This window comes from Crotalus tigris, unplaced genomic scaffold, assembly GCF_016545835.1.
Source record: "Crotalus tigris isolate CLP2741 ecotype Arizona unplaced genomic scaffold, ASM1654583v1 scf7180000017611.44802233496:7321179, whole genome shotgun sequence".
Classification (NCBI taxonomy): Eukaryota; Metazoa; Chordata; class Lepidosauria; order Squamata; family Viperidae; genus Crotalus; species Crotalus tigris.
This window is the reverse complement of record NW_024096511.1, coordinates 5,112,415-5,135,631: the sequence shown is the minus strand read 5'-3', so window position 1 is coordinate 5,135,631 and position 23,217 is coordinate 5,112,415. Positions and strand designations below refer to the sequence as shown.

Sequence of the window (23,217 nt, the reverse complement as noted above, 5' to 3'; positions counted from 1 at the left end):
AAAAACCAGTCGGATACAATACTCTCATCTTCCAAACTGTAATAGAATGAGGCATCTGCTGAAGAATGATGTAATGCTGGACATGCTCTAAGCACCAGTTAATTTGCAGAATTGAGTCTGAAGGGGACCACATCTGCAGCAGTCCCCTGAATCATATGTCACCATGGTTGTTCTGTTACAATGAGACAGAACATGAGGAGACATAAATTGCCTACAAGGCCATGGAAGTAAAAAAAAAAAAAAATCCGAGGAGAGCCTTACAAGACAATTTTATAACAGGGAGGGGAAAATTAAGAAATGGAAAGCATGAATCGGTTAGGAATTTATCAGCAGGAATCGGTTAGGAATTTATCAAAGCAAGTAGTTTAGGCCTAAATCAAATGTTTTACCTGCCGGGGCCTTGGTGGACTTTAATCTGATGAAAGATAAAAAATCTATACTCTTTACGGAACAAGGCATTTTAAGTTTCATGGCTTGAGGCACCGGGGACACAAGTGGCCTCTCAAAGCCAGGTGTGTGATCCTTACAACCTATCCAGAAATTGCCACTAAATTACAATGTTGAATGGGACTTAAGGGGAAAAGTAATTAAAAACACAGGAAGCAATAAAGTCAGCTATGCTGAATTGAATGTAAGTGAAATTTAAGTTGAATCAACACCATCTACTGCTATATTCGAGCCCTATTATTTTTTCTTGAGTATGAGGCTAAGATGGCATTTAGAAGTCAAGTAAATGAAATTATGTAATTAAAGTTCAAACAGGAGGTGGGGTAGTATTGAAGCTACAGAGGAACAACTAGGTTGTGCCTTTGTATTCTTTTTCTTTTAAGAAAATATGTACTTCTACAACATGGAGTCCCTCTCATCACATGGTAGGAGTGGAATGTGTAAGGCTAGAAAATATGTAAAATATGTAAGTCTGTTGGAGACTTCCTGCTCAAGCTTAGAAGTACCTCCTCATTTAGCTAGCTAAAGTATTAGGGGTCACTTTTCAGAATGATTAGGATTCAGGAGACAATTTTGTAAATAGATACCTGAAGACTCATCCATTATTGGTCAAAAGCCCCACCTCCTTGCCAATTTACAGTCAAGCCATTAAAAAGAAATTATGAATGGTTCTGCCCTAATGGCTGAGGAGATAAATCATATCTAATGGGAAATACTTGGGTTATGAAATGTTAATAACTCTTATGCTTTTTATTTTAACTGGTCTTGTTAAAATTCTGTGTTGTTCGTGCCTGGAAAAAGGAATTTTAGTTTGAAAACTGCCCTCCTAGGGCTAAAACTATTTTTCAGACTATTTCAAAGAGTTATTCATACACTTCATTTTCTATTTCAAGTAAACAGTTATTTTCAAGCCATCTCCTTTTAAGATCTTAATAAACATAGCCAATTCTACACTACCTAAACTCAAACTTCTTTTAAAAATGATTCATTAAATGAATGAATGAATAGGAGAGTCCCCTGCTTTTTTCTAGGACAGGCAAAATCAGACATTATCAGTGGTGGGATTCAGCCAGTTCACACCAGTTCGGCAAAACCGGTAGCTGATTTTTTGTTGCCCAGGCCCAGAATGGGCTTCCAGAAGCGGCATCCACACAGAGAACTGGTTGTTCACATATTTGAATCCCACCACTGGATATTATGTCTTAATTTGCTTACTATAATTACATAAATTGCTGTGTTCACCTATAATCCTAAACCAAACTTTTTTAACCATATAAATAACTTGATTCATATGTAATGCTAAGATAAGGCCTGGGATAACACTTTATGCTATGTCAAAACCAAATCATATGGTTAGCATTACCTGTGAATGTCCTTGCGCAGCTGCATTTCATAAAGAAATTAGAAGCATTATTATCATTAGCTAAAAATATCTGTTTTGTAAGCTGTAAATGTTGTAGTTGGCAACATCTCTCATAATTTTAATGAAGAACAAAAGAAAAATCAATGAACATCTAACCACAGTAAAGCTAAACATATTAATAAACCTTGAGTTCGATTTGCAGCACATTTTCCTCAGATTGGGAAATAAAAAAAATGTTCTATTGACTAGTATGTTTATTGGACAATGATTACAAATAATTTACCATGATTTTGGCTGAAAGGTTGAAAATAATTTTACAGGATTTTATTCATGAATATCAATGCAGATTTTTACATTGAGACAATATTGGAAATGTTTTGAATATTTTGGAATGTCTGGAGGAACATAATGAATAACAAACTGCATTATATTCTTAGATGAAGAGAAGGTCTTTTTGAGACTTTGAATAGAAATTTTTTACTGCATTCTGGTACATATGAACCTTGAGGATAATTTTATTAAATGGGTAAGATTGATTTATACTTTTCAGAAAGCACAAATAATTGTTAATGGAGAACTAATAAAATCTTGTAAGATTCAGAAAAGGAAGGCCACTGTTTCTACTTTTGTTCATTTTTTTTCCTTCAAGAACTGAACAGAGATATAAATCAAGCTCAGAAAATCAAGTTAAGATTTTTTAAAAAATTATAAATTAGGGGCATTTGTGGATGTTTTGATATTAATTTTAGGAAATCTAGCAGAAATAGAACAATTAATAGGATATTTAAAGCCTTTGATATTTTAGCAAGTTTCAAGAATAATAATCAAAATACAAAGATAACAAAACTTTGAAATTTGAAGATGAAATAGAACTGATGGAGAAAACTGTTTTTATGAGAAAAAAGTAAAATAATTTACTATAGTAAATATGAATTGTAAATTACTTCAAATTAATTATGTTAAGACATGGACTGAAATTTAAAAGGTCATGTTAAAATGGAAAAATTAAAATTGTCACTGTTGGGTAGAATTTCTATGATTAAAATGTATGTATGTATGTATGTATGTATGTATGTATGTATGTATGTGTTTTTCACATTTCTGAACTGCCCAAATCCCTCAAAGAGGGATTCCGGTTATTATACAATAATTCTGGGTGGTGTACAAATAAAGTTTTGCCAAAAATGATTTTTTTTATTTTAGACAATACCTGTTTTGACAATGGACTTACCATTTATACAATGGCAAAATGTTATATCTAAATTTTAAAAAATCGCAAGTTAAATATAACGTATTACATCACAAGTTAAATATAAGGTATAACAAGATGCAAAGAAAAGAGGGGAATTGGGTTTACCAGATTTGAAATTGTATTTTGCTGCTTGTTGTTGGTCTGAATGAAAGAACTGACGTTGCTAAGAAACACGAGACTTTTAGACAATCATGACCAGAAGTTTGGATGGCATGGATATTTATGGTACTATAAAGTTAAAATTAGTACAGACTTTAAAAATCAAGTTACTTCAAATGTATGTTGGAAAGGTGAACAACGTGAAAGGACATGTTAAAAAAAATTGCTTAAACATGGATTCAAATAAATCAATATCCAACCTAAGACAGAGCACTTCCTTTTAGGATTAATGGACAAATGGGCAAAAAACCCATGAAAGATTATTTCAATAACTATATTGCTCTGGCAAGATTACTATATGCAAAGGGATGGAAAGATTTAACGCTATTCACTATGGAGCCTGGGTTGTTGTAGTTGAAGATTTTGCTGAAATGGATACATTGACTTCTTTCGTTAGAGAAGAACGCTCTTACAGACTTTTTGCATAAAAAGGAAAAAAAAAAACAGAATAAACTTGTGTTTAATGGATTTGATGATTAGATAGGTTAGATCACAGAAAGAAAAATAAAATCAATTTTTACACAAAGATTAAAATATATTTGTACTTATAAACGCACTGAAGATAGCGGAAGTCATTTCATATATATTTTTCTTTTCTATTTTTCTTTCTTTTCTATTTTTCCAACTTTTTTCTCCCTTCTATTTTTTATTTTGCTTTCATTTTTTTATTTTCCATTTTTTTTCTTCCTTGATTTATATTGGTTTGTACTAGTTTTTAATATTCCTTTTCAAAAGTTTTAATAAAAACTTCCAGCTTTGGCTTGCCAACAGAGGAGGCATTTAGCCAGCACCTAAAGCCACTGCAGACAGATTGGCCTACATGCATTTTTTGCTTTCTATCTCAATCTGCATAGGATTACCAGTCAAGCTTTAATTTTCTTTTTTTGTAAGTGAACGTGATTAGCTTCTTAATTTTGGACAGATCAAAATCAATGGTAGCACCCTGGCCTGCATGTCAGAATGCAAACAGAATTGCAAAAGGAGGCCAAGCTTCTCTGTCCAAGCCAAATGATGTGTGGATGCCAAGACACAACAGTGATGGATAGATTCATTAGTGATTCAGTTATGAACAACTAAACTGGGAGACAGGGCATATGGTTTAGCAGATGTTCCAAGCACAAGGCTTTACGGGTGGGGCAGTACAGGTGTTACCTTATTCTGGGCATATAAGTGAGATCTTAAAACCTTTTGGGACATTTTATGCTATTCATTATCATTCCAAAACAAGTAAATAAGAGATAATGTCGAAAGAAAATGGCTCTGATATTCACATTAAACTAACAAAGACTTGGCTAAATAACATAACTCAGGATATTTTTTAATCCTTGTTCTTTGCCCTTTCTATGTTATATTTGAAATTATTTCATATTGTGTCAGAAATGTGCCAAACTATTTGAAGTTTGCTAAAGCATCCAATTCCATCCATCCATTCATATTCCTCCCTTCTATACATTGTATGCACATACGTATGTCCACTGAACAAACCATAGGATAAAGCAAACTTTTGGATTATTCACTGACTTCAAGAATTTGAGAAAAATGCTGCAGAAAATGAAAAGAATTCTCAAAGCCATAGTAACAATGGAGACTCTGTGCTCCTTTGGTGTTTGCTAGACTTCAGTTTACATCGAACCCAATCAACTTGTCCAAAAATTAGATGCCAAGTCATATTCCAAAAATATCTGGCAGATCGTTGGCTAGACTTACACCAAAGCAGAGGTATTCAAATCCAGAACCCCTCCCAATGACTAAGGAATTTGTATGACTCCTCCATGAGTAAAACTAATAAGCTCCTATTTTTTAATAGTGTGCCAGGGAACTAGTTTAATATTGAATGTGTTCCTTATCCCATTCTATGCTCCCTTTGCATATGGAAAATTCACCATCAGAACTCCATTCTGTCACCTGCCTATCCAAACAGTTGAAGTTTTTATACGACACTTGATCTCTTACTAGAAATCCATTTTCTGGAGTTGCACAATATATTGAGGTATAAACTAGCTGAACGGATAGATAAATAGGCTGGATTCACTCTTTTTGTGAAGCCATAATATTTTTTCCCTGTTGTGTGCTTTCAGCTGCTAGATCTTGAATTGTGTGACACAAGGAATTTGGTTGAAATCTGCTCAGTTCCCTTTAGGACAGAGCCCAGAAGCTCCAGACACAACCTGGCTCAGGGACTCTGGTGCAGTGCCAGGAGCTTGCAGCCATTTCCAAGCTAACCTCCAAACGCCCTCTCACTTCAAGTCCCATCTAGTCTGATGTAAAGGCTGCGCTTGCAGCCAGCAAAGCCAGCATGGAAACAGAACCCAGAGAAAATATTGTTGTCTGTGTAACCACTTATTAGAAGCAGGCAGAAAAGGGATATTATAACCTGTTGTTGTCAACATACCCATTATCTTAAGGGTAACCCTGGCCCTTTATGAGTTGGTAGTTCCACACGATTTGTGCAAACTATTTTCTCCACTGGTGAGGAACTCTTTCATGCTTCATTTGTGGAAGATACTTCAGGATAGGGTCTAGCCACTGGAAGGAGATGGTATTCACACAGAGCAAATGGATAGCCAGGCAGACCTAGGCTGTGCTGAGCAGCAAGCCGGGAAGAATATCAAGAATAGGTTCCAGCCAATGAAGAACACATTATGAGCAAATCCTGTCCAGGATCATCAGCAGCAACACAAGATGTGATCAGGGTTTTATAGAAGGATGGAGGATACATAGTAAAAAGACTACACAAATTGATATTGCATATGACCGTACTCTAACCTCAAGATACTCTGCTGGTATGTTTATTTTTTTTCCAGCCATTGAAAGCCTAACTGCATTTGAGGAAGAGAAGCTCATTTGCCTAAGCAAAGTGAGACTTACAACTTTCTACTCAAATTTGACACACACCCCAGCAGCTGGATCATTGTCAGAATGTTATTTTGTGTGGAGAAACTAGCCATGACCCCATATTCATTGCCCTAAAAGAATATAACGGAAGAAAGCAGTTCATTGGTAGAATTCACACATTTCAAATTCAAAGTGAGAAATGATCAAATGAATCAATACTTGCTATACAAGACATAAAGCCCAAAAGCCCAAAATACTTAGAACTGCACAACCATGTCTGAAAATATATACGTTTTCAATGAAGCATGTGGAATGACTTGAAACAAGGCAATATTCTTGAGCAAGAAAACGATGTTGTAATCCTAGGCAATTATTCTTTGGAGTAACAAATGCATGGTTGACTTCTTCCAATGGTTTCATGCTGAAAAGCTTTGGGGAAAAGGATGGAAAAAGCAAAAAGGACAAAGGAGGTTCTTTGTACCATCTTCTCAAAAAGTTTCCTAGATAGAATTCAACAACTGGAATTCAAGCACACAAGCTCCATTCTGACAATATGAACTAGTAGTATTGTATTATGAATCACAAACGTTAGAACTTGTGGACTTCATCTCCCAGAATTCCTCAGCCAGCGAGCCTGGCTGAGGAATTCTGGGAGTTGAAGTCCACAAGTCCTAAAAGGGACAAGTTTGAAGACACCTGAAACAACTGAACGGTCAATCTCACCATTTTGCAGAATGGGAGAAGGTGCACCATGATCTTTTCCTCAGTCAGAAAAAATATGTGGAGCCGGCTTTGTGATAATATGTTATCAGCTCGATTTTACCAACAATACACTAATCTTCTACCCAGAATTGACCAGCTTGCAACTTAAAAAGAATGAATCTCACAGGAAAAGAGGATATGGAGAGGTTTTCTCCCTCATTCCTCTTGCCTGTTCTGCAGAATGGAAACAAAATTCCGTATGTGCAAGATCAGATAGAGGAAGGAGGCATTTAAACGGTCCTTGCTGCAAGTTGATGCTAACAAAATTGAAATAGATATAAATAATAAATAACAATGATTTCCTGTCAAAGGTCTGTCATTTACAATCTTTTGAGGAACTGCACTCCTTTGTTTTTATCAGAAGCCTTCTATTAATGGGTCAGGATGAGCCTTACCTGCAGCCATAACTTGTTCTTCACTGCATCCCTTCCTGTAGCAATGCACTGAAATGTTGCATTCTGACCTGCATTGACCTCTACATCCCCCAGTCTCAAGAAATGAGGAGATTTATCTGCAGAGATAGGAAAAGCAAAAAAAGTTATCAAAGGGTACGTTCAGTCAAAAAAAATTTAAAAAAAATTCCCCCAAAGATACAGAGAAAGAGGGAAAGCAAAAAAAGTTACCAAAGGATATGCTCAGTCACATTTTTTTATTATTATTTTTCTCCCAAAGATACACAGCACTGAGTCTTTGGGGCAAAATAAATTCATACATGGAAGAAAAAAATTGTTTTAGCTCAGTAAGAAGACTTGCCAAATAGGATGCAAAGAAATTGCAAATCTGAATGTGAATTTCAACGATATTCAATGTGAAACCACTGCATTAATAACACAAAGGATCAGATTTAATTACTGTAGCTGTATGTTATGGTAGACTGGGGGAATGTTGAGTCCCTGTCAGTAAATATCATCTGCATTTCAGACATAGCATTGTTTGAGCCGGTGACAAACCTTTTTTATACTTTCTGCATTGCCTCAGGGAAAGCTCTGTGACAAAACTCTGTGTATGAAAAAAATATTGGGTTGAAAAAGGCACTGACAGCAGATAAGGTATGGGTTTATTATGTATTAAGGCAATGTTTCTCAACCTCGCTGTTTCTCAATTTCAACCTCAATTTTAAAGTGTGTGTACTTCAGCTCCCAGAATTCCTCAGCCAGTCCATATATCTAGAGTTGTTGAGGTTGAAAAATACTGTATTAAGGTAAAGACTCTCTCAAGTAGTGACTACATGGAGATGTCCACATAGGTTTTTTTTTTTTTTGCAAGAATGCAGATGCAGTTTGTCATGATCTTCTTCCAAATTTCTAGGGGGAAGGGGTGTGTTTTTTGCTAGCTTGCAGCTTTTAAATTTCATATCCTATCCTATTCCTAAATTACCAAAGATTAGGGATAAGCAATTATGCTTAGTCTAGTTTCCACAAACACAGTTTCACTTGTTATTACACTCTTCCATAAAATGAGCTAATTATAATTAATTTCTTCAAGTCTGTCTGTGAGGCACCTTGGAAACTTCAAACAATTAAAACGTATAAACATCCAAAGAATGCCAGGTCCTAGAAGCACATTTCTCCAGAATTTTAGCTGCATTAATACATTGCTAGTTTTGATGGCTAAATCAAAGACTTACCACTATTACTTAGTTATCTGAGTTATGGGGAACAGCACAATGGAGGTCATTGATTGAGTAACAACATATCCCACCTCCCCCCATTCCGCCCCTGCTCTCCCTCCTCCCACCATGTAGACACACATACACATACATATACATACATAAATACATACATTATTTCTGTGGTTGTGAGCCACCCAATTACCTTATGGTAAGATAAGCGGCAAATAAATAAATAAATAAATATTGGGGAAGAACTGATGTAATTTCCTTTGGCTCTGCTAGTACATACAACCTGTCAGACTAAGGGCATATGAAACTAAAAAAAAATTCCATATAGTCAGGACTATTTTCATTATAATAGCTACAGTAACAGAATCTGAATATGTCCTGCCCTCCCTTTCCCCTTTTATCTTTGTGTGAACTAGGGAAGGGCTTGCCTGAAATGTATACATAATTTAGTTTCTTGGACTGGTTTAAAGTCCCACTTATCTGACCACTGCCGTGGCAGGGTCTGTTCCTCCTGTCCTTCAGCGCCTTGCATTCAATTCAGCCTGGGGGTCTATATCCTCTGTCCCCCAAATTTTCAAAGACACGACCCCAAATACAGCAACAACTGCATTAGAGAAACCATATCCGAACACAGAAATTTTTCAGAACTGTCACAATGCTTTTTTAAAATAGGATTGATAAATTGTTGTTACCTGCTTTTATTATTGGGAGTAAAATGAATTTTAAAAAATCCAGCTCACAATAAACTATTAGACACTCTTTATTTCACTTTAATTACAATCCATTAAGGGTGAGAGAGAATAGCTGAATTGAAATAATAATGTGATAACAAAATAACATTTATGACTTTGACATTCTCATTTCCTTTTTCTAACAGAAGAAAAACAGTGGTAGCAGCAAGACACCAATGACTTAAGTAATGAAAACGCCAGTCTGACAATATTGACCCTCTCTTAGAAAAGACAAAGAAAAGTGTGCCTCTTAATCATTACTTACCACAAGGGTAGCTCAGAACCTGGATGTCATCGATGGCAATGTAGCCATTTCTCCCATCTGAGACTTCAGCCTCAAATATTACCTGTCAAGGAGAAAGAAGAAATGTTTACAACACACACTGCAAAGGAATTCCCATTGGTCTAGAGTGAGGAGTGCATTTTCTCATTAAAGCCAAACGTTCTGCTGTATTTCACGAACAGATTTAATCATGTTCACTGCTCTTTGTTTATTCAAAGATAAGTTCTTAATTAATACTTGTCAATGTTCACATTTCAGGGGCCTGTTACACAGAATTTACCACTTTAAAAAGAGCCAGAGGTTTCCAGGTGAAAGAGACAACGATTTTTCAGCTTTTTCAGGATATCCTCTAGGAGACAAGTCTTCCACAGTGACAGTGAAAGTAAAAACCGAATTTGCCTTTATTCTTTGCTAAGCATGTGATAAAACTGTCACACAAGAAATAATGAAGGCATAGGTATTATATTATGGGCAGTAGCTTGGAATTACTATCTACTATGAATGGTCCTCATATGCCTCGACTAGCAAGGACTAAGAATTTTCATGAAAAAGTAAGGGTGCATATTTAGGAATTTTGTGGGAAGAATGGACAATTTTTAGCTGTAACACCATCTCCCATGCTATTTTGGCAAATGCACTGGCCCTCTTGTAGAGCTTTTTAGAGGACAGAAAGTAGAAAGAAGAACTGACCAAAATGTTTCCTCCTCTTCCTTTCCTCCTTCTAAGATATTTCTATGGCTAAAGTTTTATCACACCATATTAAAGTTTATCACAACTTTAGATCTATCCTAATGTAACACCTGTTCTGAAAACTTAATGGGCTGTATGTACCACTCTGATAGCCTCTATTTATCCCTTCTTTCAACTACTGAGCACCAAGGCCCAGATATCTCCTAAAAATTAATGTGCTGTACATTATCATTCAAGTACAAAGAAGATCTGTAAGTTTAATTTTTGGTAGAGGGTTTGAACCCACAGTACAACATCTGGCTATTGCCTAATAATCCCCAATAATGATGAAACTGATAATGTGATGCCTACTGGTAGAAATGCAACCCATTATATTTAGATTGTTTGTTTGTTTGTTTGTTTGTTTAGTGAATAAATTGGGGTGGCGTTGATGCACACTTATTTGTTATTTAATTTTTTAAAAGAAAATTCATTCCAATTCATTTATTGGAAAGAATCTTTGTTGTAAATATTTTAATTAATCACAGTCTTATCAAAATATATTATTTGCTACATCAATAAATTCCTTTATTGAGCTAATCAGGTACTTTCTGCCACCAGAAGCACCAGAAGGCAGGAGAAGAAGCAATGGATGGAAACTAATCAAGGAGAGAACCAACCTGGAACTAAGGAGAAATTTCCTGACAACAAGAAAGATTAACCAGTGGAACAGCTTGCCTTCAGAAATTGAGGGTGCTCCATTAGTGGAGGTTTTTAAGAAATTGGACAGTCATTTGTCCAGAATGATATAGGGCATGATGATATACATTGTCTTGGGCCGTGGGAATGGTTGGTAAGTGCACGCATGTATGCGAGCACCCCCCACTTTGCATATGCATGTGAGTGCCGGCCTTGCCGGTGCACATGGCCTGATTTGCATGTGCTAGCACCTCCATGCACATACCCATTTGCGCATGTGCGCACACATAGAGGCACGCACATTTCCTTGCTCCTCCCTTTTCCTTCGGCTGCCAACCCGGAAAGGTTGGGGACCTTTTGTATAGGGTCTCCTGCTTGCACTGGGGTTGGACTAGAAGACCTCCAAGGTCTCTTCCAACTCTGTTATTCTGTTATGTAAATGATACAGACAATGACCCCAAAAAGAGAGAGGGAAATCATTATTTGGTATAATCTATGCTTAACATATCCTACTATGCGAAGGAAGGAAGGAAGGAAGGAAGGAAGGAAGGAAGGAAGGAAGGAAGGAAGGAAGGAAGGAAGGAAGGAAGGGAGAGAGGGGGAGAGGGAGGGAAGGAAGGAAGGAAAGAATGAAAGGAGGGAAGGAAGAAGGGAGGGAGAGACTAAGGAAGGAAGAAAATAAGGGAGAGGGGGGAGGGAGGGAAAGAAGGAGGGAAGGAAGGAAGGAAACAAGGAAAAAAGGGAAGGAGGGAGGGAAGGAAGGAGGAAGGGAGGGACTAAGGAAGGAAGGAAGGAAGGGAGAGAGGCAGAGGGAAGGAAGGAAGGAAGGAAGGGAGAGAGGGAGAGGGAGAGGGAGAGGGAGAGGGAGGGAAGGAAGGAAAGAAGGGAAGGAGGGAGGGAGGGAAGGAAGAAGGGAGGGAGGGACTAAGGAAGGAAGGAAGGGAGAGAGGGAGAGGGAGGGAGGAAGGAAGGAAGGAAGGAAGGAAGGAAGGAAGGAAGGAAGGAAGGAAGGAAGGAAGGAAGGAAGGAATCAGATATGACCAGTACTCTCTTATTCTCAAATAGATAGTGCTAAATTAAATGAAAGTGAGTCCTTCCACAACTTATCAGAATCCAGAGAAAACAAACATTGACAAATAAATTGTTGGTCTTTTGACAAGGCTTACATTTGTAATGAAGAGAAGGGAGGTATTACCCTTTTCACAACAGAAGTGTTTTATTTTTTAAAAAAAATAACCACGCTGCTATGACCATATTATTTTAGCAACTAATTGATAATTGATAGTATACAGAATGCAATTTATGCAATCATAAAATGATCTATACAAATTAGGTGAACACATACATGTGGAGAGAGGTAGAATAACAGTTGGATGCCTCAGATTAAGAGACTGCACAGTCTCAAACTGGATGACATAAACCTAGATATAAATTCACTATCCAATTCCTGACGCTTCTATTCCCAATTTCTTTTCTTTTTAATAAATCTGATTAGGGAAGCCTCAGTGAGAATATTGTCAAATGTAATCACCTTGATAACAAAATCCTAAATTCTTGTCCACCTTGCATATTCCATAAGCTTATTTGCTCAATTCTTGATTCCTTCAAATGAACTGTTTCCTGTTGTTCTACAATAATCTGATTGTGTCCATGTTTCTTTATGGGAATAAAAAGCAATCATTCTATATCTCTTCTCTGATATTGTGAACACTATATAACAACATACTAAGTCCAATGTTGCAATGAGCTATAATTAAGATTGAAAGACTGAAGAGATATAGCCAACACTGAAAGCAAAAAGAGCTTTGTGGCCATTGTGACAACAGGATATTTTAAGGTGTGAAAGGCTTTGGAATGTATGGTTGCATACAAAATATGCATCAATATAAAAAATTAAATATGGAGAAGTAGAAGAGTCTATATGAAGATAGACATAGAAACTGATATTACTAGTTTGTTCTACAAAACTAGCTTATAGAATCAAATCAGCACTTCTGAAAGAAATTTCAGTTCCACTTCCCCATGTGACCAATAAATGGCTCTGACCAACAAATGTTTCCTCTTTTTGTCCTTGCAATTTATTTTCCCCTTGCTAAACTCTAGTATACATCATTAAGATGAGTAGAAAGGCAGAATTCAGAACTGTCCAAAACCTAATAGTCCTTATCATTTTAGCAGATCATTCAGCTGGCATATCATTTTGTCCTGTTCAACGACAGGAAGACATGGATTCTTGGTAGCTTAATTATCTGAAACTTGAGCTGAAATGTAGGTCACTTCTAATATCTGGAGTCAAGAACGTTAAAGAATTGGATGCAGAAGGAACAGCTGTCCCAGCAACATAGAAGAAAACTTACATATCAGCTTGGAAGTAAAATGAATTGTACTTTATGTTATTTTTTCTCTCATTCTGCTTAGCTGAAATCCTAATACATTCTGATTCATGAAGCTCCAGCTTCATTTCTGGTAAAGTGGTTTTTATAATTAAATGAAGGACTTAACTAGATCAAATTGTTTCTCTTTCTTTACATTAAAAAATATAATATAGGAACATATAAGTAATTCTACATATGTTAATATATTTCTTAGATATCAGAAATAGAAGATATTCTGTATTGAGAACCTGGAAAAGGTAACTAAAACACTGTAAGTAAATACAAAAACTTAATTATTTTTTTCAATTTTATCTCTTTTATAAATGTAAAAATAAAATCACATTAGTTACTGTACTCAGAAGGCTGTAATTTTATGGTTGTCTATTTCTATACCTGTAGAATCTATGGAGATTGAAGAAGGAATTCAATGGCTATTATATAAACAGCATCTTAGCCAGGATAGATAGTGTGAAGAAAAAAAAAATCAAGATTTTCCTGCCTTGATTCTCTTTAGTAGAAAAAGAGTTATAAATCTCTGCCAAGTTTTAAGCTTCTGTCATTATAACCTATAACAATAAAATAATTTTATGTAGTGTCTCTCCTCAGAATTGGCTTACGTTGAATGGCTGACAACTATTTCCACCAGCTATTTGTTGTATTATCAGGGAGATGGTTTAGGTTCAATGTTAAAGATGCAAAGTAAAGGAAGCAAAGTAAACTAGCACTTAGCAGAATAAGATACTTTAAAGCAGAGTTCCCCAACCTTTCCGACTTTGAGGACTGGGGGAAGGGGAAGAGGGGATGTTTCTGGCCGAGCAGAGGGCAAGTGTGTAGCTCCATTTGTGCGAGTAACAGACAAGTGGGCAAATATGCAGCCGGCCACTTGGAGCATGTCCACACATGCTCGTCCACTGTGCCATAAATGGGGATGTGCAGATGTGCGTGTTTACCGGCTGCTTTGGGTGGCCCGATTCTGAACAGCTTATGGTCCGGTTAGGGATCCCTGCTTTAAAGCATAAAATATTATGCTATTGTGTATTTTAGACCTAATGGGCTTTTATTATACCTATCTGCAACACAGAGATCTTTTAAGGAAGAGACACTTCTGTAATGATAAGCAGGAAATCTGATAAATAATTTTGACACTGAAGGAGAATAGGTGGTAAAAGAATCTCAGCAGGGACCCTCCTTAGTTTTAAGGGAAGATAAGAGTAAAGGAGTGAGAAATATTTCTAGATTTGCAAGATTCTGTTAATGTAATCTTAGAATAAACTTGTGACAAAGAGCACAAAGCAAAATATCTGATAACAAGTGATAAATTGACCCTTTGCTAAAAGTGGGCCTTAAGTGCTCAAGGAAAAAGACAAAATGGCCTGTCCACCAACATCCAAGCAATAGGCACAGATACTTTTCTACAACTAGCCTATCTGTAGTTAGGAGCAGTGTGGCTCACGTGGCTAGATGTTGGGTTGACAAACAGCAAGTTTCTGTTCAAGACTAGAGTTCTTCCCTGGGACAGGGTGAGCTCCCATCCTTTACTCCAGCTCCTGCCGGAAGACATGAAAGAAGTCCCCCCCAACTGGGCATCCTCCAGGCAATAATGATGTCACTGGCTAATCTTTCAACCCAGAAGTGCTGCAGCACTTCTCACATGAATGCAATCTGTACTTAGCATGTCCTAAAAGCCAAAAGTTTAGTCAAAGAAGAAATAACCGGTTTATTCAGTCCAACTATGTTGATTTTATTTAAAATCCTGTGTACGTATCCCTTTCCTTGTCTCCTATTGTCTCCTTTTTCCCAATAAAGCCCTGATCCCATCTGTAGCTTCATTGGTTTTAGCCAGGAATTTCTTATTACAACTTTCCTGACATGCAAGACTGTACATGATTACAAAGCCATTTCATATGTTTCAGAATTTGCCCAGGGATTTAAGTGCCTTATTCTGAGGCTTTAGGAAGGAAAACATGTTAACAGTTACCCTAGCAGCATGGGTAAAGGACAAAAAAGTGATGGGTAGAAAGACTAAGAATTCCTCCTGGACAGGCTAAAATGCCTTAGGAGATTTAGACTTACTTACAGCCTACTGTAAATTCTTTGCCTGGAGAACCGTTGGACCAAGAGGTCTGCCAGGAAGGTTTAAAATTACCTTTCTTCTTGATTTGTAACAATAGCATAAGGGACAGCATTTTGTCTTCTTGCTAGCAGCAGGCAAATCTAGGACAAGATTGTCACATGGCTATAAAAAGAGGAATATCAGCAGAAGATACCACCAAAACAAAGAGGTCTAGGGCAGGGGTCCCCAACCCCTGGTCCATGGACCAGTACCGGGCCACGGCATGCCAGCAACTGGTCCGCACAAACAAGAAAAGCCCCATCCGCAGGATGTAGACAGCACACAAAACCATGCCCACTCCGGTCCATGGAAAAACCTTTCTCTATGTAACAAGTCCCTGGTGCCCAAAAGGTTGGGGACCTCTGGTCTAGGGAAATAAGCCTACTTTGAACTTTGGAGTATCAGATGGCCTCCCTCCCTCACCACCTTTCCCTTACACCAGAGGTGTCAAACTGCTGGCCTGCAGGTCAGATGCATCACGCCAAAACCACGCCCACCCCATTGCCAGCAATGGGAAAAAAGTTGCAATAAGCCATGACATGTCACGTGATGTCGCAAGTTTGGCATCTGTGCCTTACACAGTCACACTAACAACTACACAGAGAAGAAACCCTTGCAGTACATGATCATTTCAGGCAGCGTGAGTTCCTCCTTGAAATGGTAAAATTGGGAAGGGATGTCTCAACATGCATTTTTACCTAATCCACAAAATTTTTGTTGACATAATAAAATGACTCTCCCATGTGAAACTTCCAGATAATTTTTGCTTAGCTAATTTAGAAACCATGAAAACATAATTATTTCCTTGGAATGCTAAGTAATGCTGTGAGGCTGGGTTTTTTGCTGAGAGAACCCTGGGGATTTTTTTTTAAAAAAAAAACAGTAAATCAAATACTTGGGTGGAAAATTTGTAATGTAGCTTCTTAAAGATGTGCTAGTTAAGAAACACCTCTTAGGAGAACTGAAAATGGAGTTAAATGGCCATCTACTTATTTTTAAAAGCAGTCTGATTCCTAAGAAGGTTGGTTGGCAAATGTTATCTAGTAAATTTATCTAATGATAATCAGATGAGGCAGTTTTTCCCATTTGCCATTATTTTTCCACAGGGATTTAAGCCTGCCAAATGATTACAATGAATGCAATGTTTTATTTCATCAACCCAACCACTGAATTGTCCAACCACAGTCACTGAAGTGGGATAGTTCTCCAGCAAACAATAAACTTCAGCAAAATCAAGCAAAACAATTTAGACCAGGTAATAAAGAACTAATTCAAATTACAACTACTCTTCTCTCTCTTTCTTACCAACCATGAGGAAGGAAATTGGCCATTCAGAAATATCCCAATATGATAAAAATCAAGGCTTTGCATTGCAAGATTGTAATGGATGTAGTGATGGGTCTTGTGATGGGTTAGGTGTGGGTCACATCAGGTGAGGGTCTTGTGATCGGTCTTGTGAGGGATCATCACAAGACCTACTGACCACAAGAAGCCCTTATAAGTAGAAGAACACTAACACTAACATTCCCTAAATTTCTCTGAAGATGTTACCTAGCCTGGTAATGAAACGTTCAGAAATCAACCCACAAGCTCGGGGAATGAACCTCATTGTGGAATATTTCCATTAAAAGCAGGTATTGGCCAAACCAGTGTTTCCCAACCTTGGCAATTTCAAGATATGTAGACTTCAACTCCCAGAAAACTGGCTGAGGAATTCTGGGAATTGAAGTGCACAAAACCTAAAGTTGCTAAATCCTGGCCCAAGAATTATAAAATAACTTATAAGATCAGCACTTATCTCTGGGGTGCAGCAGAATGGTTTGCACCAAATTTGTTTCAAATCTTGATTGTAATAAAGTCATCTTCCAAAAGAGCTGCAAAGAACACCTGTCATAGCCATGTCATATGATGTATATCACCACAGTGGAGAAGGGAAAGGAGTGTTCAGACTTAGCCCAAAGCTGCTTCAGAGTTGCATTTCAATAAATAAATAAATGTGCCCAAATAAATGGCTTTTTTTAAGGCTTCAAACTATGTTCTGCTGTCATTTTAACTCTGTAATAGATTTCCTCATCTCTTTTTATACCATAATTGTACATTAATTCAATGAATATCAACATATTTTATCCACTTTTTACTTTTTAGCTTTCTGAAAGAAAATTACAGTTGTTATTGTTTCTCCATACTAATCAATAGTAAAGGAAAGACATCTTAATAACATTCTTCCATCTTAGATAATGAATTGGAATAAAATAATTTTTGGAATGAATCAGGTTATTTAAGGACCCAAATCAAAGCTAGAGAAAGTACAGTACAGTAGATATTTTCTGCATATTCTCAACTGTAAATCAGAAAAAACAGATTTTCAAAATTAAGTCATCATAATAATAGTTCACAATTTGATTTAACTAATGCAGAACTAATAAAGTTACGTTCTCTAGTATTCTAATCAAAGATCACCAAGGGCACAAGGATAAATACTGAGTTATCCTTTCATTACAGTGTAGTGATTCCATAAAATTGTGATCTTAGAGTTCTTCAATAACTTTAGTCCCTCAGAAAACTAAGGCCAACAGTCATCAAGGCATAGTGGTTGAAAGGATAAATTTAGCATTAGTGGTACTCAGGTTCAATGTTATCTTCATCCAGGGAAGATTATAAGTCTTCTCATTTCAACTAATTGGGATATAGTTCTGGGAAAAAGCAGAAGATAAAGTTTCATGAGTGCCATTTTGAGCTTCTGGGAGAGAAGGCAAAATGTAAATCTATTTAGCCAAATTTTCTTACCCCTTCCTAGGTCAATGAATTCACAAACCTAACACAGAAGAGAACGAAGTTTTCTCTCAGCTGGGATGTATTTATGGACTATATAAAGTCAGAGCAAACCTTTTCCTCACTTTCTCTGGATTTTGCCAGCTGAGTCCTAGAAAAGACCTTATTCTTTTCTAATTTATTTTGAAATGCACCTAGGATGAGAGTTAGAAGGTAAAAAAAAATATAAAGCAAACAGTAAAATGGAAGAGAAATGAGAGTTACAAGGAAAGTAGTTGAGAGAAAACATATTGGCAGAATGGCAGCTGTTTTATCTCCTTTTGAGTTTCAGTTACATGACTTTCACATTCATCTTCATGAGGAGAAATGTGTTTTACTCTGATTTGTTGTGCATGTTTGCTGTTGCTCTACATTCCAGCTTCAGCAAAGGAGCTGACCGCCTGAAAATCTAGGCTTTCACTTTTATTGAATGAGGGGGGAAGCTTGAAAATGTGACCCAAGGGCATTCTTAACACCAAGACAAACAAAGCAAATAAAATTCTCCTCAAAAAGCCTGAACTAGAAGTACATCTCAAAAGCCTAACGCAAAAACAAATCTGCCTGGGGAATTTTCAGATTTCAAATTACAGAGGTGTGTGGATGAAATGAAATCATGTTAGCAGTCGGTTCATTCTAATGAACAATTTCCAAAAATCTAAATTTAGATAATGGGGCAATACTAAATTCATATGAGGTTTGCAAGTGCCTGGGTTTGTCAGATGGGATCATAAATTTAAATGCTTCAGAAAAACAATATTAAAATGTGAACTTCAAGGGAAAAAGTCCATGTTCCCAAAGGTGATAGTTACTCGGGAAGACCAAGTGGTCCTCCGACCCTCATTTCCAGCTTTTGAGTGTTCTATGTATCAAGAGTTCCTTGTTACAGTAGGCTGAAGAAAATTGCTCTTAGAATTCAGAAAATGCCAAATGATGACAGCAGTCCAAAGTCTTGCATTTTTGATTGGATACAAGCAAAATAGCACATTTCCCATTCATTTTAAGTGACTCTTCAAGAAATCCAAGCAGATATTTTTCTCACTTATCAATGTATAGAGTATTTTATAAAATGATGATTCTAGTTCCATTCCATTCAAAACCTGAAAGAATATACCCCTTGTTGAAAACAAGTCTAATTTTGTTCATTTAGTACACATTTTCTCATTAGAGCTTCAGAGTATTTTGCATTCAATGACAAAAATTATTCTTAGAAGCCACAATAGTAAGAAACTATTGCACCAGTTAAAATTTAATTAAAGTTGCCTAAGTTTATCTTTATAAAGGAAGAGAAAGAACTCATGAAAGATGTTTGAGGGCAACTATTGAGGCATTTGATGACAATCCTTAGTAAATAAGAAACACAGATATTGTTAGTAGTGCTTAACTTTGGAAAAACAAGCCTAACCCATTGGCCCTGATACAGTAGGGCACGTCTATTACTATCTTCTTTTCAGAAATGCTTCTTGACCATTAAAAAAAAAAGCATTGGAAATAGTCTTAAAAAGAAACCTATGCAAAATAGCTATTCAGAAGCAATTAATAGTTTCCTTACTTTCCTAGCCAAGTTATATTCTGAAAAGGTCAAGCCGTACCTTCATTTTATTTAATTTCAATTTGGAGGATATTATATAACCCAGATATGTCAAACACAAGGCCCAGGGGCTAGATGCAGCCCGCGAAGTGGTTTCATGTGGCCCGCGAAGCCATCCTGGAAACAGTGAGGGAACGGCCCCCACTGTCTTGGCCCTGGCCCCGGCCCAGACCAGCCGGGAGCCAATGTACAATTTTGTGGTGGCCATCTATGCTGAAACGCATTCAGTCTTAGCTCCACAAGGCCGTCTTGAAACAGCGAGGAACCAGCCCCTGCTGTGTCAGCCCCGCCCCCTGGGTGCATATTGGGGAGGTGTCACCCTGTTGCCTGGAAGTGGCCAGCAAATGGCCTTCACCTACTTCACATATCCGGCTTGATGGGCTCCACAGAGGGGTTTCAGCAGGCAGTGAGGCTCCTCCAGTGGACCATGCCTTGGCACTTGCCCCGGTCCCACCCCCTTCTGCCAGAGACCTTCAGGTCTGTCCCACTCCTGCCCAGGCCCCCACAGGCACCCTTGACACGAACGATATAGAGCTGTCCACGCCCACCCAGTAGGCCACACCCACCCTGGCCACACATCCCCATCCCCCCCGAGGGTAACCGCAATGCTGATGCGGCCCTCAATAAAATTGAGTTTGACACCCCTGATATAACCTAAAAATTACACAGCTAAGAGAAACTTACGTGATCATCTTAACTTCTAAAATCTAGTCAAATTCGGGCCCAAGATAATGAATTGTGCTTTCATCTACCCTCTCTTCTGCCCCACTCCCACAACTTCCAAATGAAACAACTTGTTCAACACTTGTTGAAGGACCCATGGCATAGACTTCCAAGTCATAACAGGACCCCCATTAAGGAAGAGGCATTTAGGGGATTGGAAACAAGCATGCATGTTTGAGTCACTTAATCAGTATACTTATCAAATTTAACATTTGCTCACCCCAATCCCATGAATATTGTAACTTTCTATGCAGAGACTCATGTCCCCTCTGCTTTGTATCAGAATTAATTCAAGTATATATTTGATGATTTCCAACCAATATCCAAAGCATGTAGGTATTTTGCATTTTGCTGTGAAACTATTGTGAATTTCTGACAAAAAATGAAGTTGGTAGTTTTAATACAGTAATACAGTCAAACATGTTTAATTCTAATCCCTTGTTATATCTATCATCACAGATGTCTAGTATGGAAAGTCAATAGTTCCAGTTTCAAATTAAAACAAGGAAACAAAGGACAACCTTGGCAGCTCTATGAGTCATCTTTACAGGTTAAAAAAAATCTATAATAACCATAGTAAGAAGGATTACAATGCCACATATTAATCCTATTTAAAATGAGTAGAATGGATAACATTCATATTTTATTATTTTACAATAAACTTTCAAATTTTTCCTCTGCATACAGTAATACCAGAATACTATTTTTATGCATCTAACAGTTTTACTGAATGCATATTTAAAAGATTAATGAATAACTTAATAATATCGGAACGGAGGGGAGTTAAAAAAGAAAATCAGATTGTACAGCATTCATAATCAAGGAGAGCATCATGTACAAACTGCATGTCAGGTCAACTCATCAATACTTTCTCATAAATATTTTATACTGTGCAATAGTGTATGCCTAGTAAACATTGTCAGCCTTCAAAATCACCATCTATGCAAACCTCCCTAAAGGAGATACGAAGAATTTATTTTTTTTAAAGGCAATATAAAATGTTTGTGTATGAAAACAGAAAAAAAAATCAGTCTATGTTTTGTGTCACTGAACAGAAAACAAGTAGTCCTCAACTTACGACTGGTCACTTAGCGACTGGTTAAAGTTACAACAGACATTTCTCAGGGCTACTTATGATGTGGATTTCAAGTTCCAACTGCAGCCACCCCCATGGTCACCTGCTTGCATTTTCAGCCCTCATTTATGGCTGTTTGTAGCAGCCTACAGTCACATGACCAGCATTTAGTTCCAGTTTCCAGCAAAAAACACCTATTGCAAACCATGGATTAACTCAAGGACCAACGCATCCCAACCAATCGGTACATTTACAATGGCTGTATTTATAGGAAAAAAAAACCTTCACTCTTATTGAATCTATTTTATATTTTAAAAAAATCAAACCCTTTTGTCTTTTTTCTCTTCTTTGTTTTTCTTCATTCTGTGTTTGTGTTCATTTTTACGTTCTCTTTAAAACTTAATAAAATTGATATAAAAACAGTCATTATACTGAGAAAAATAAATGATGAAGGGCAAGGCAAACAAATTTTTTTTAAAAAAATCATCCTCTTGTCCATGCAGTAAAAATGCAAACCTTTTGTTAAGCAGTAAATTTATTCAGTGTCAGAATATCCAGGCAACTCTAGCACAATTCATCTTAAGGTTGAAAGCTATGTAGAACAATCATTTACAAGCAACCATTATTTTTATTTTTCCTTTCCTGTTTATCTTTTATTTACTGCCTTACAAATTACTATTGAATATATTGATTTCTTAAAACCAATGCACAGTACTAAAAAGGGAGGAGGGAGAGAGAACTGTTTATATTTTGGCCTTCTCTGTGTCTATGTATAACTTTGTGTGTGTTTCTGTATATACATAACACATTGAACTGTATTACATCACAGTATGTTATTAATTATTAACTATTAATATTCATATATTTAGTTTCTGGGTTTTAAAGAATAAGCTACATATACTTAGTACATATGCTCAAGGAAATCAATCTTAATTATAATTTCCTTGATTTTTGTGAGCTGCCCAGAGTCACTGAGAGGTGGTTCTGGAGCTTGTGCTCTGAAAAGGGTGAAAGCTATGCCAGAGGTTCAGTCATACTGGTCAGATCTTAACAAAGGAGCCTGACAAAAAGTGTCTCTTTAATAAACAATATGGTGAGATATAATTTACTGAAACTCCACTAAAGAGAGAAGATGGCAAGGAAGTAACAGGAAGTAGAGAGAAAGCACAGCTGCTTAACTCATTCTTTGCATCAGTCTTCACACAAAAAGAAACTATAGCCCAACCTACCAAAAACCTAACTGTAAAAGACAGAGTAGAAATTAAAATTAAAATAAGCAAGAAAATGGTAAGAAAATACCTGTCTGACCTAGATAAATATAAATCACTGGGACCTGATGGATTACATCCCTGAGTTCTGAAGGAGCTGGCAGATGTTATCTTAGAACCATTGTATAATTGTCATGTGTCTGATTAACGAAACACTTCAAAGAACTTTCAGGCATTTTTTTAACCTAAAAAGTCTTTATTAGTATTACAGAGTGTCAGCACAACATGGTGGATACTAAGATCTGAATTTCCCTTCCTTTGCACATAACATTCCAGGCATTTCCCCTCCCCTATTTTGGGGTCATGATTCACATCTTCCCTGGGCTTTCCTTATATTCTCCTCCCCTTTCACTGTCACCTGATTTAACTCTAAAAATACCAGACAGTTCTGCATATATTGTCAAAGCAAGAATATTCAGTATTAGCAGCGTTGACAATCATAT

At 36.9% G+C, this 23,217-nt stretch overlaps 1 protein-coding gene across 17 annotated transcripts in view; it reads right to left on the bottom strand.

Moving 5' to 3' along the window:
• Positions 1-23,217, bottom strand: part of PTPRK (protein tyrosine phosphatase receptor type K) — a 365,757-nt gene that overhangs the window by 179,533 nt on the left and 163,007 nt on the right. For all 17 annotated transcript variants that reach the window (XM_039324759.1, XM_039324750.1, XM_039324769.1 and 14 more), the window contains 2 exons: positions 9,436-9,517; positions 7,214-7,329 (listed from right to left, as the gene is read on the bottom strand). In XM_039324759.1, coding sequence (XP_039180693.1) covers positions 7,214-7,329; positions 9,436-9,517 — 198 coding nt within the window. The remainder of the gene's footprint in view (positions 1-7,213; positions 7,330-9,435; positions 9,518-23,217) is intronic.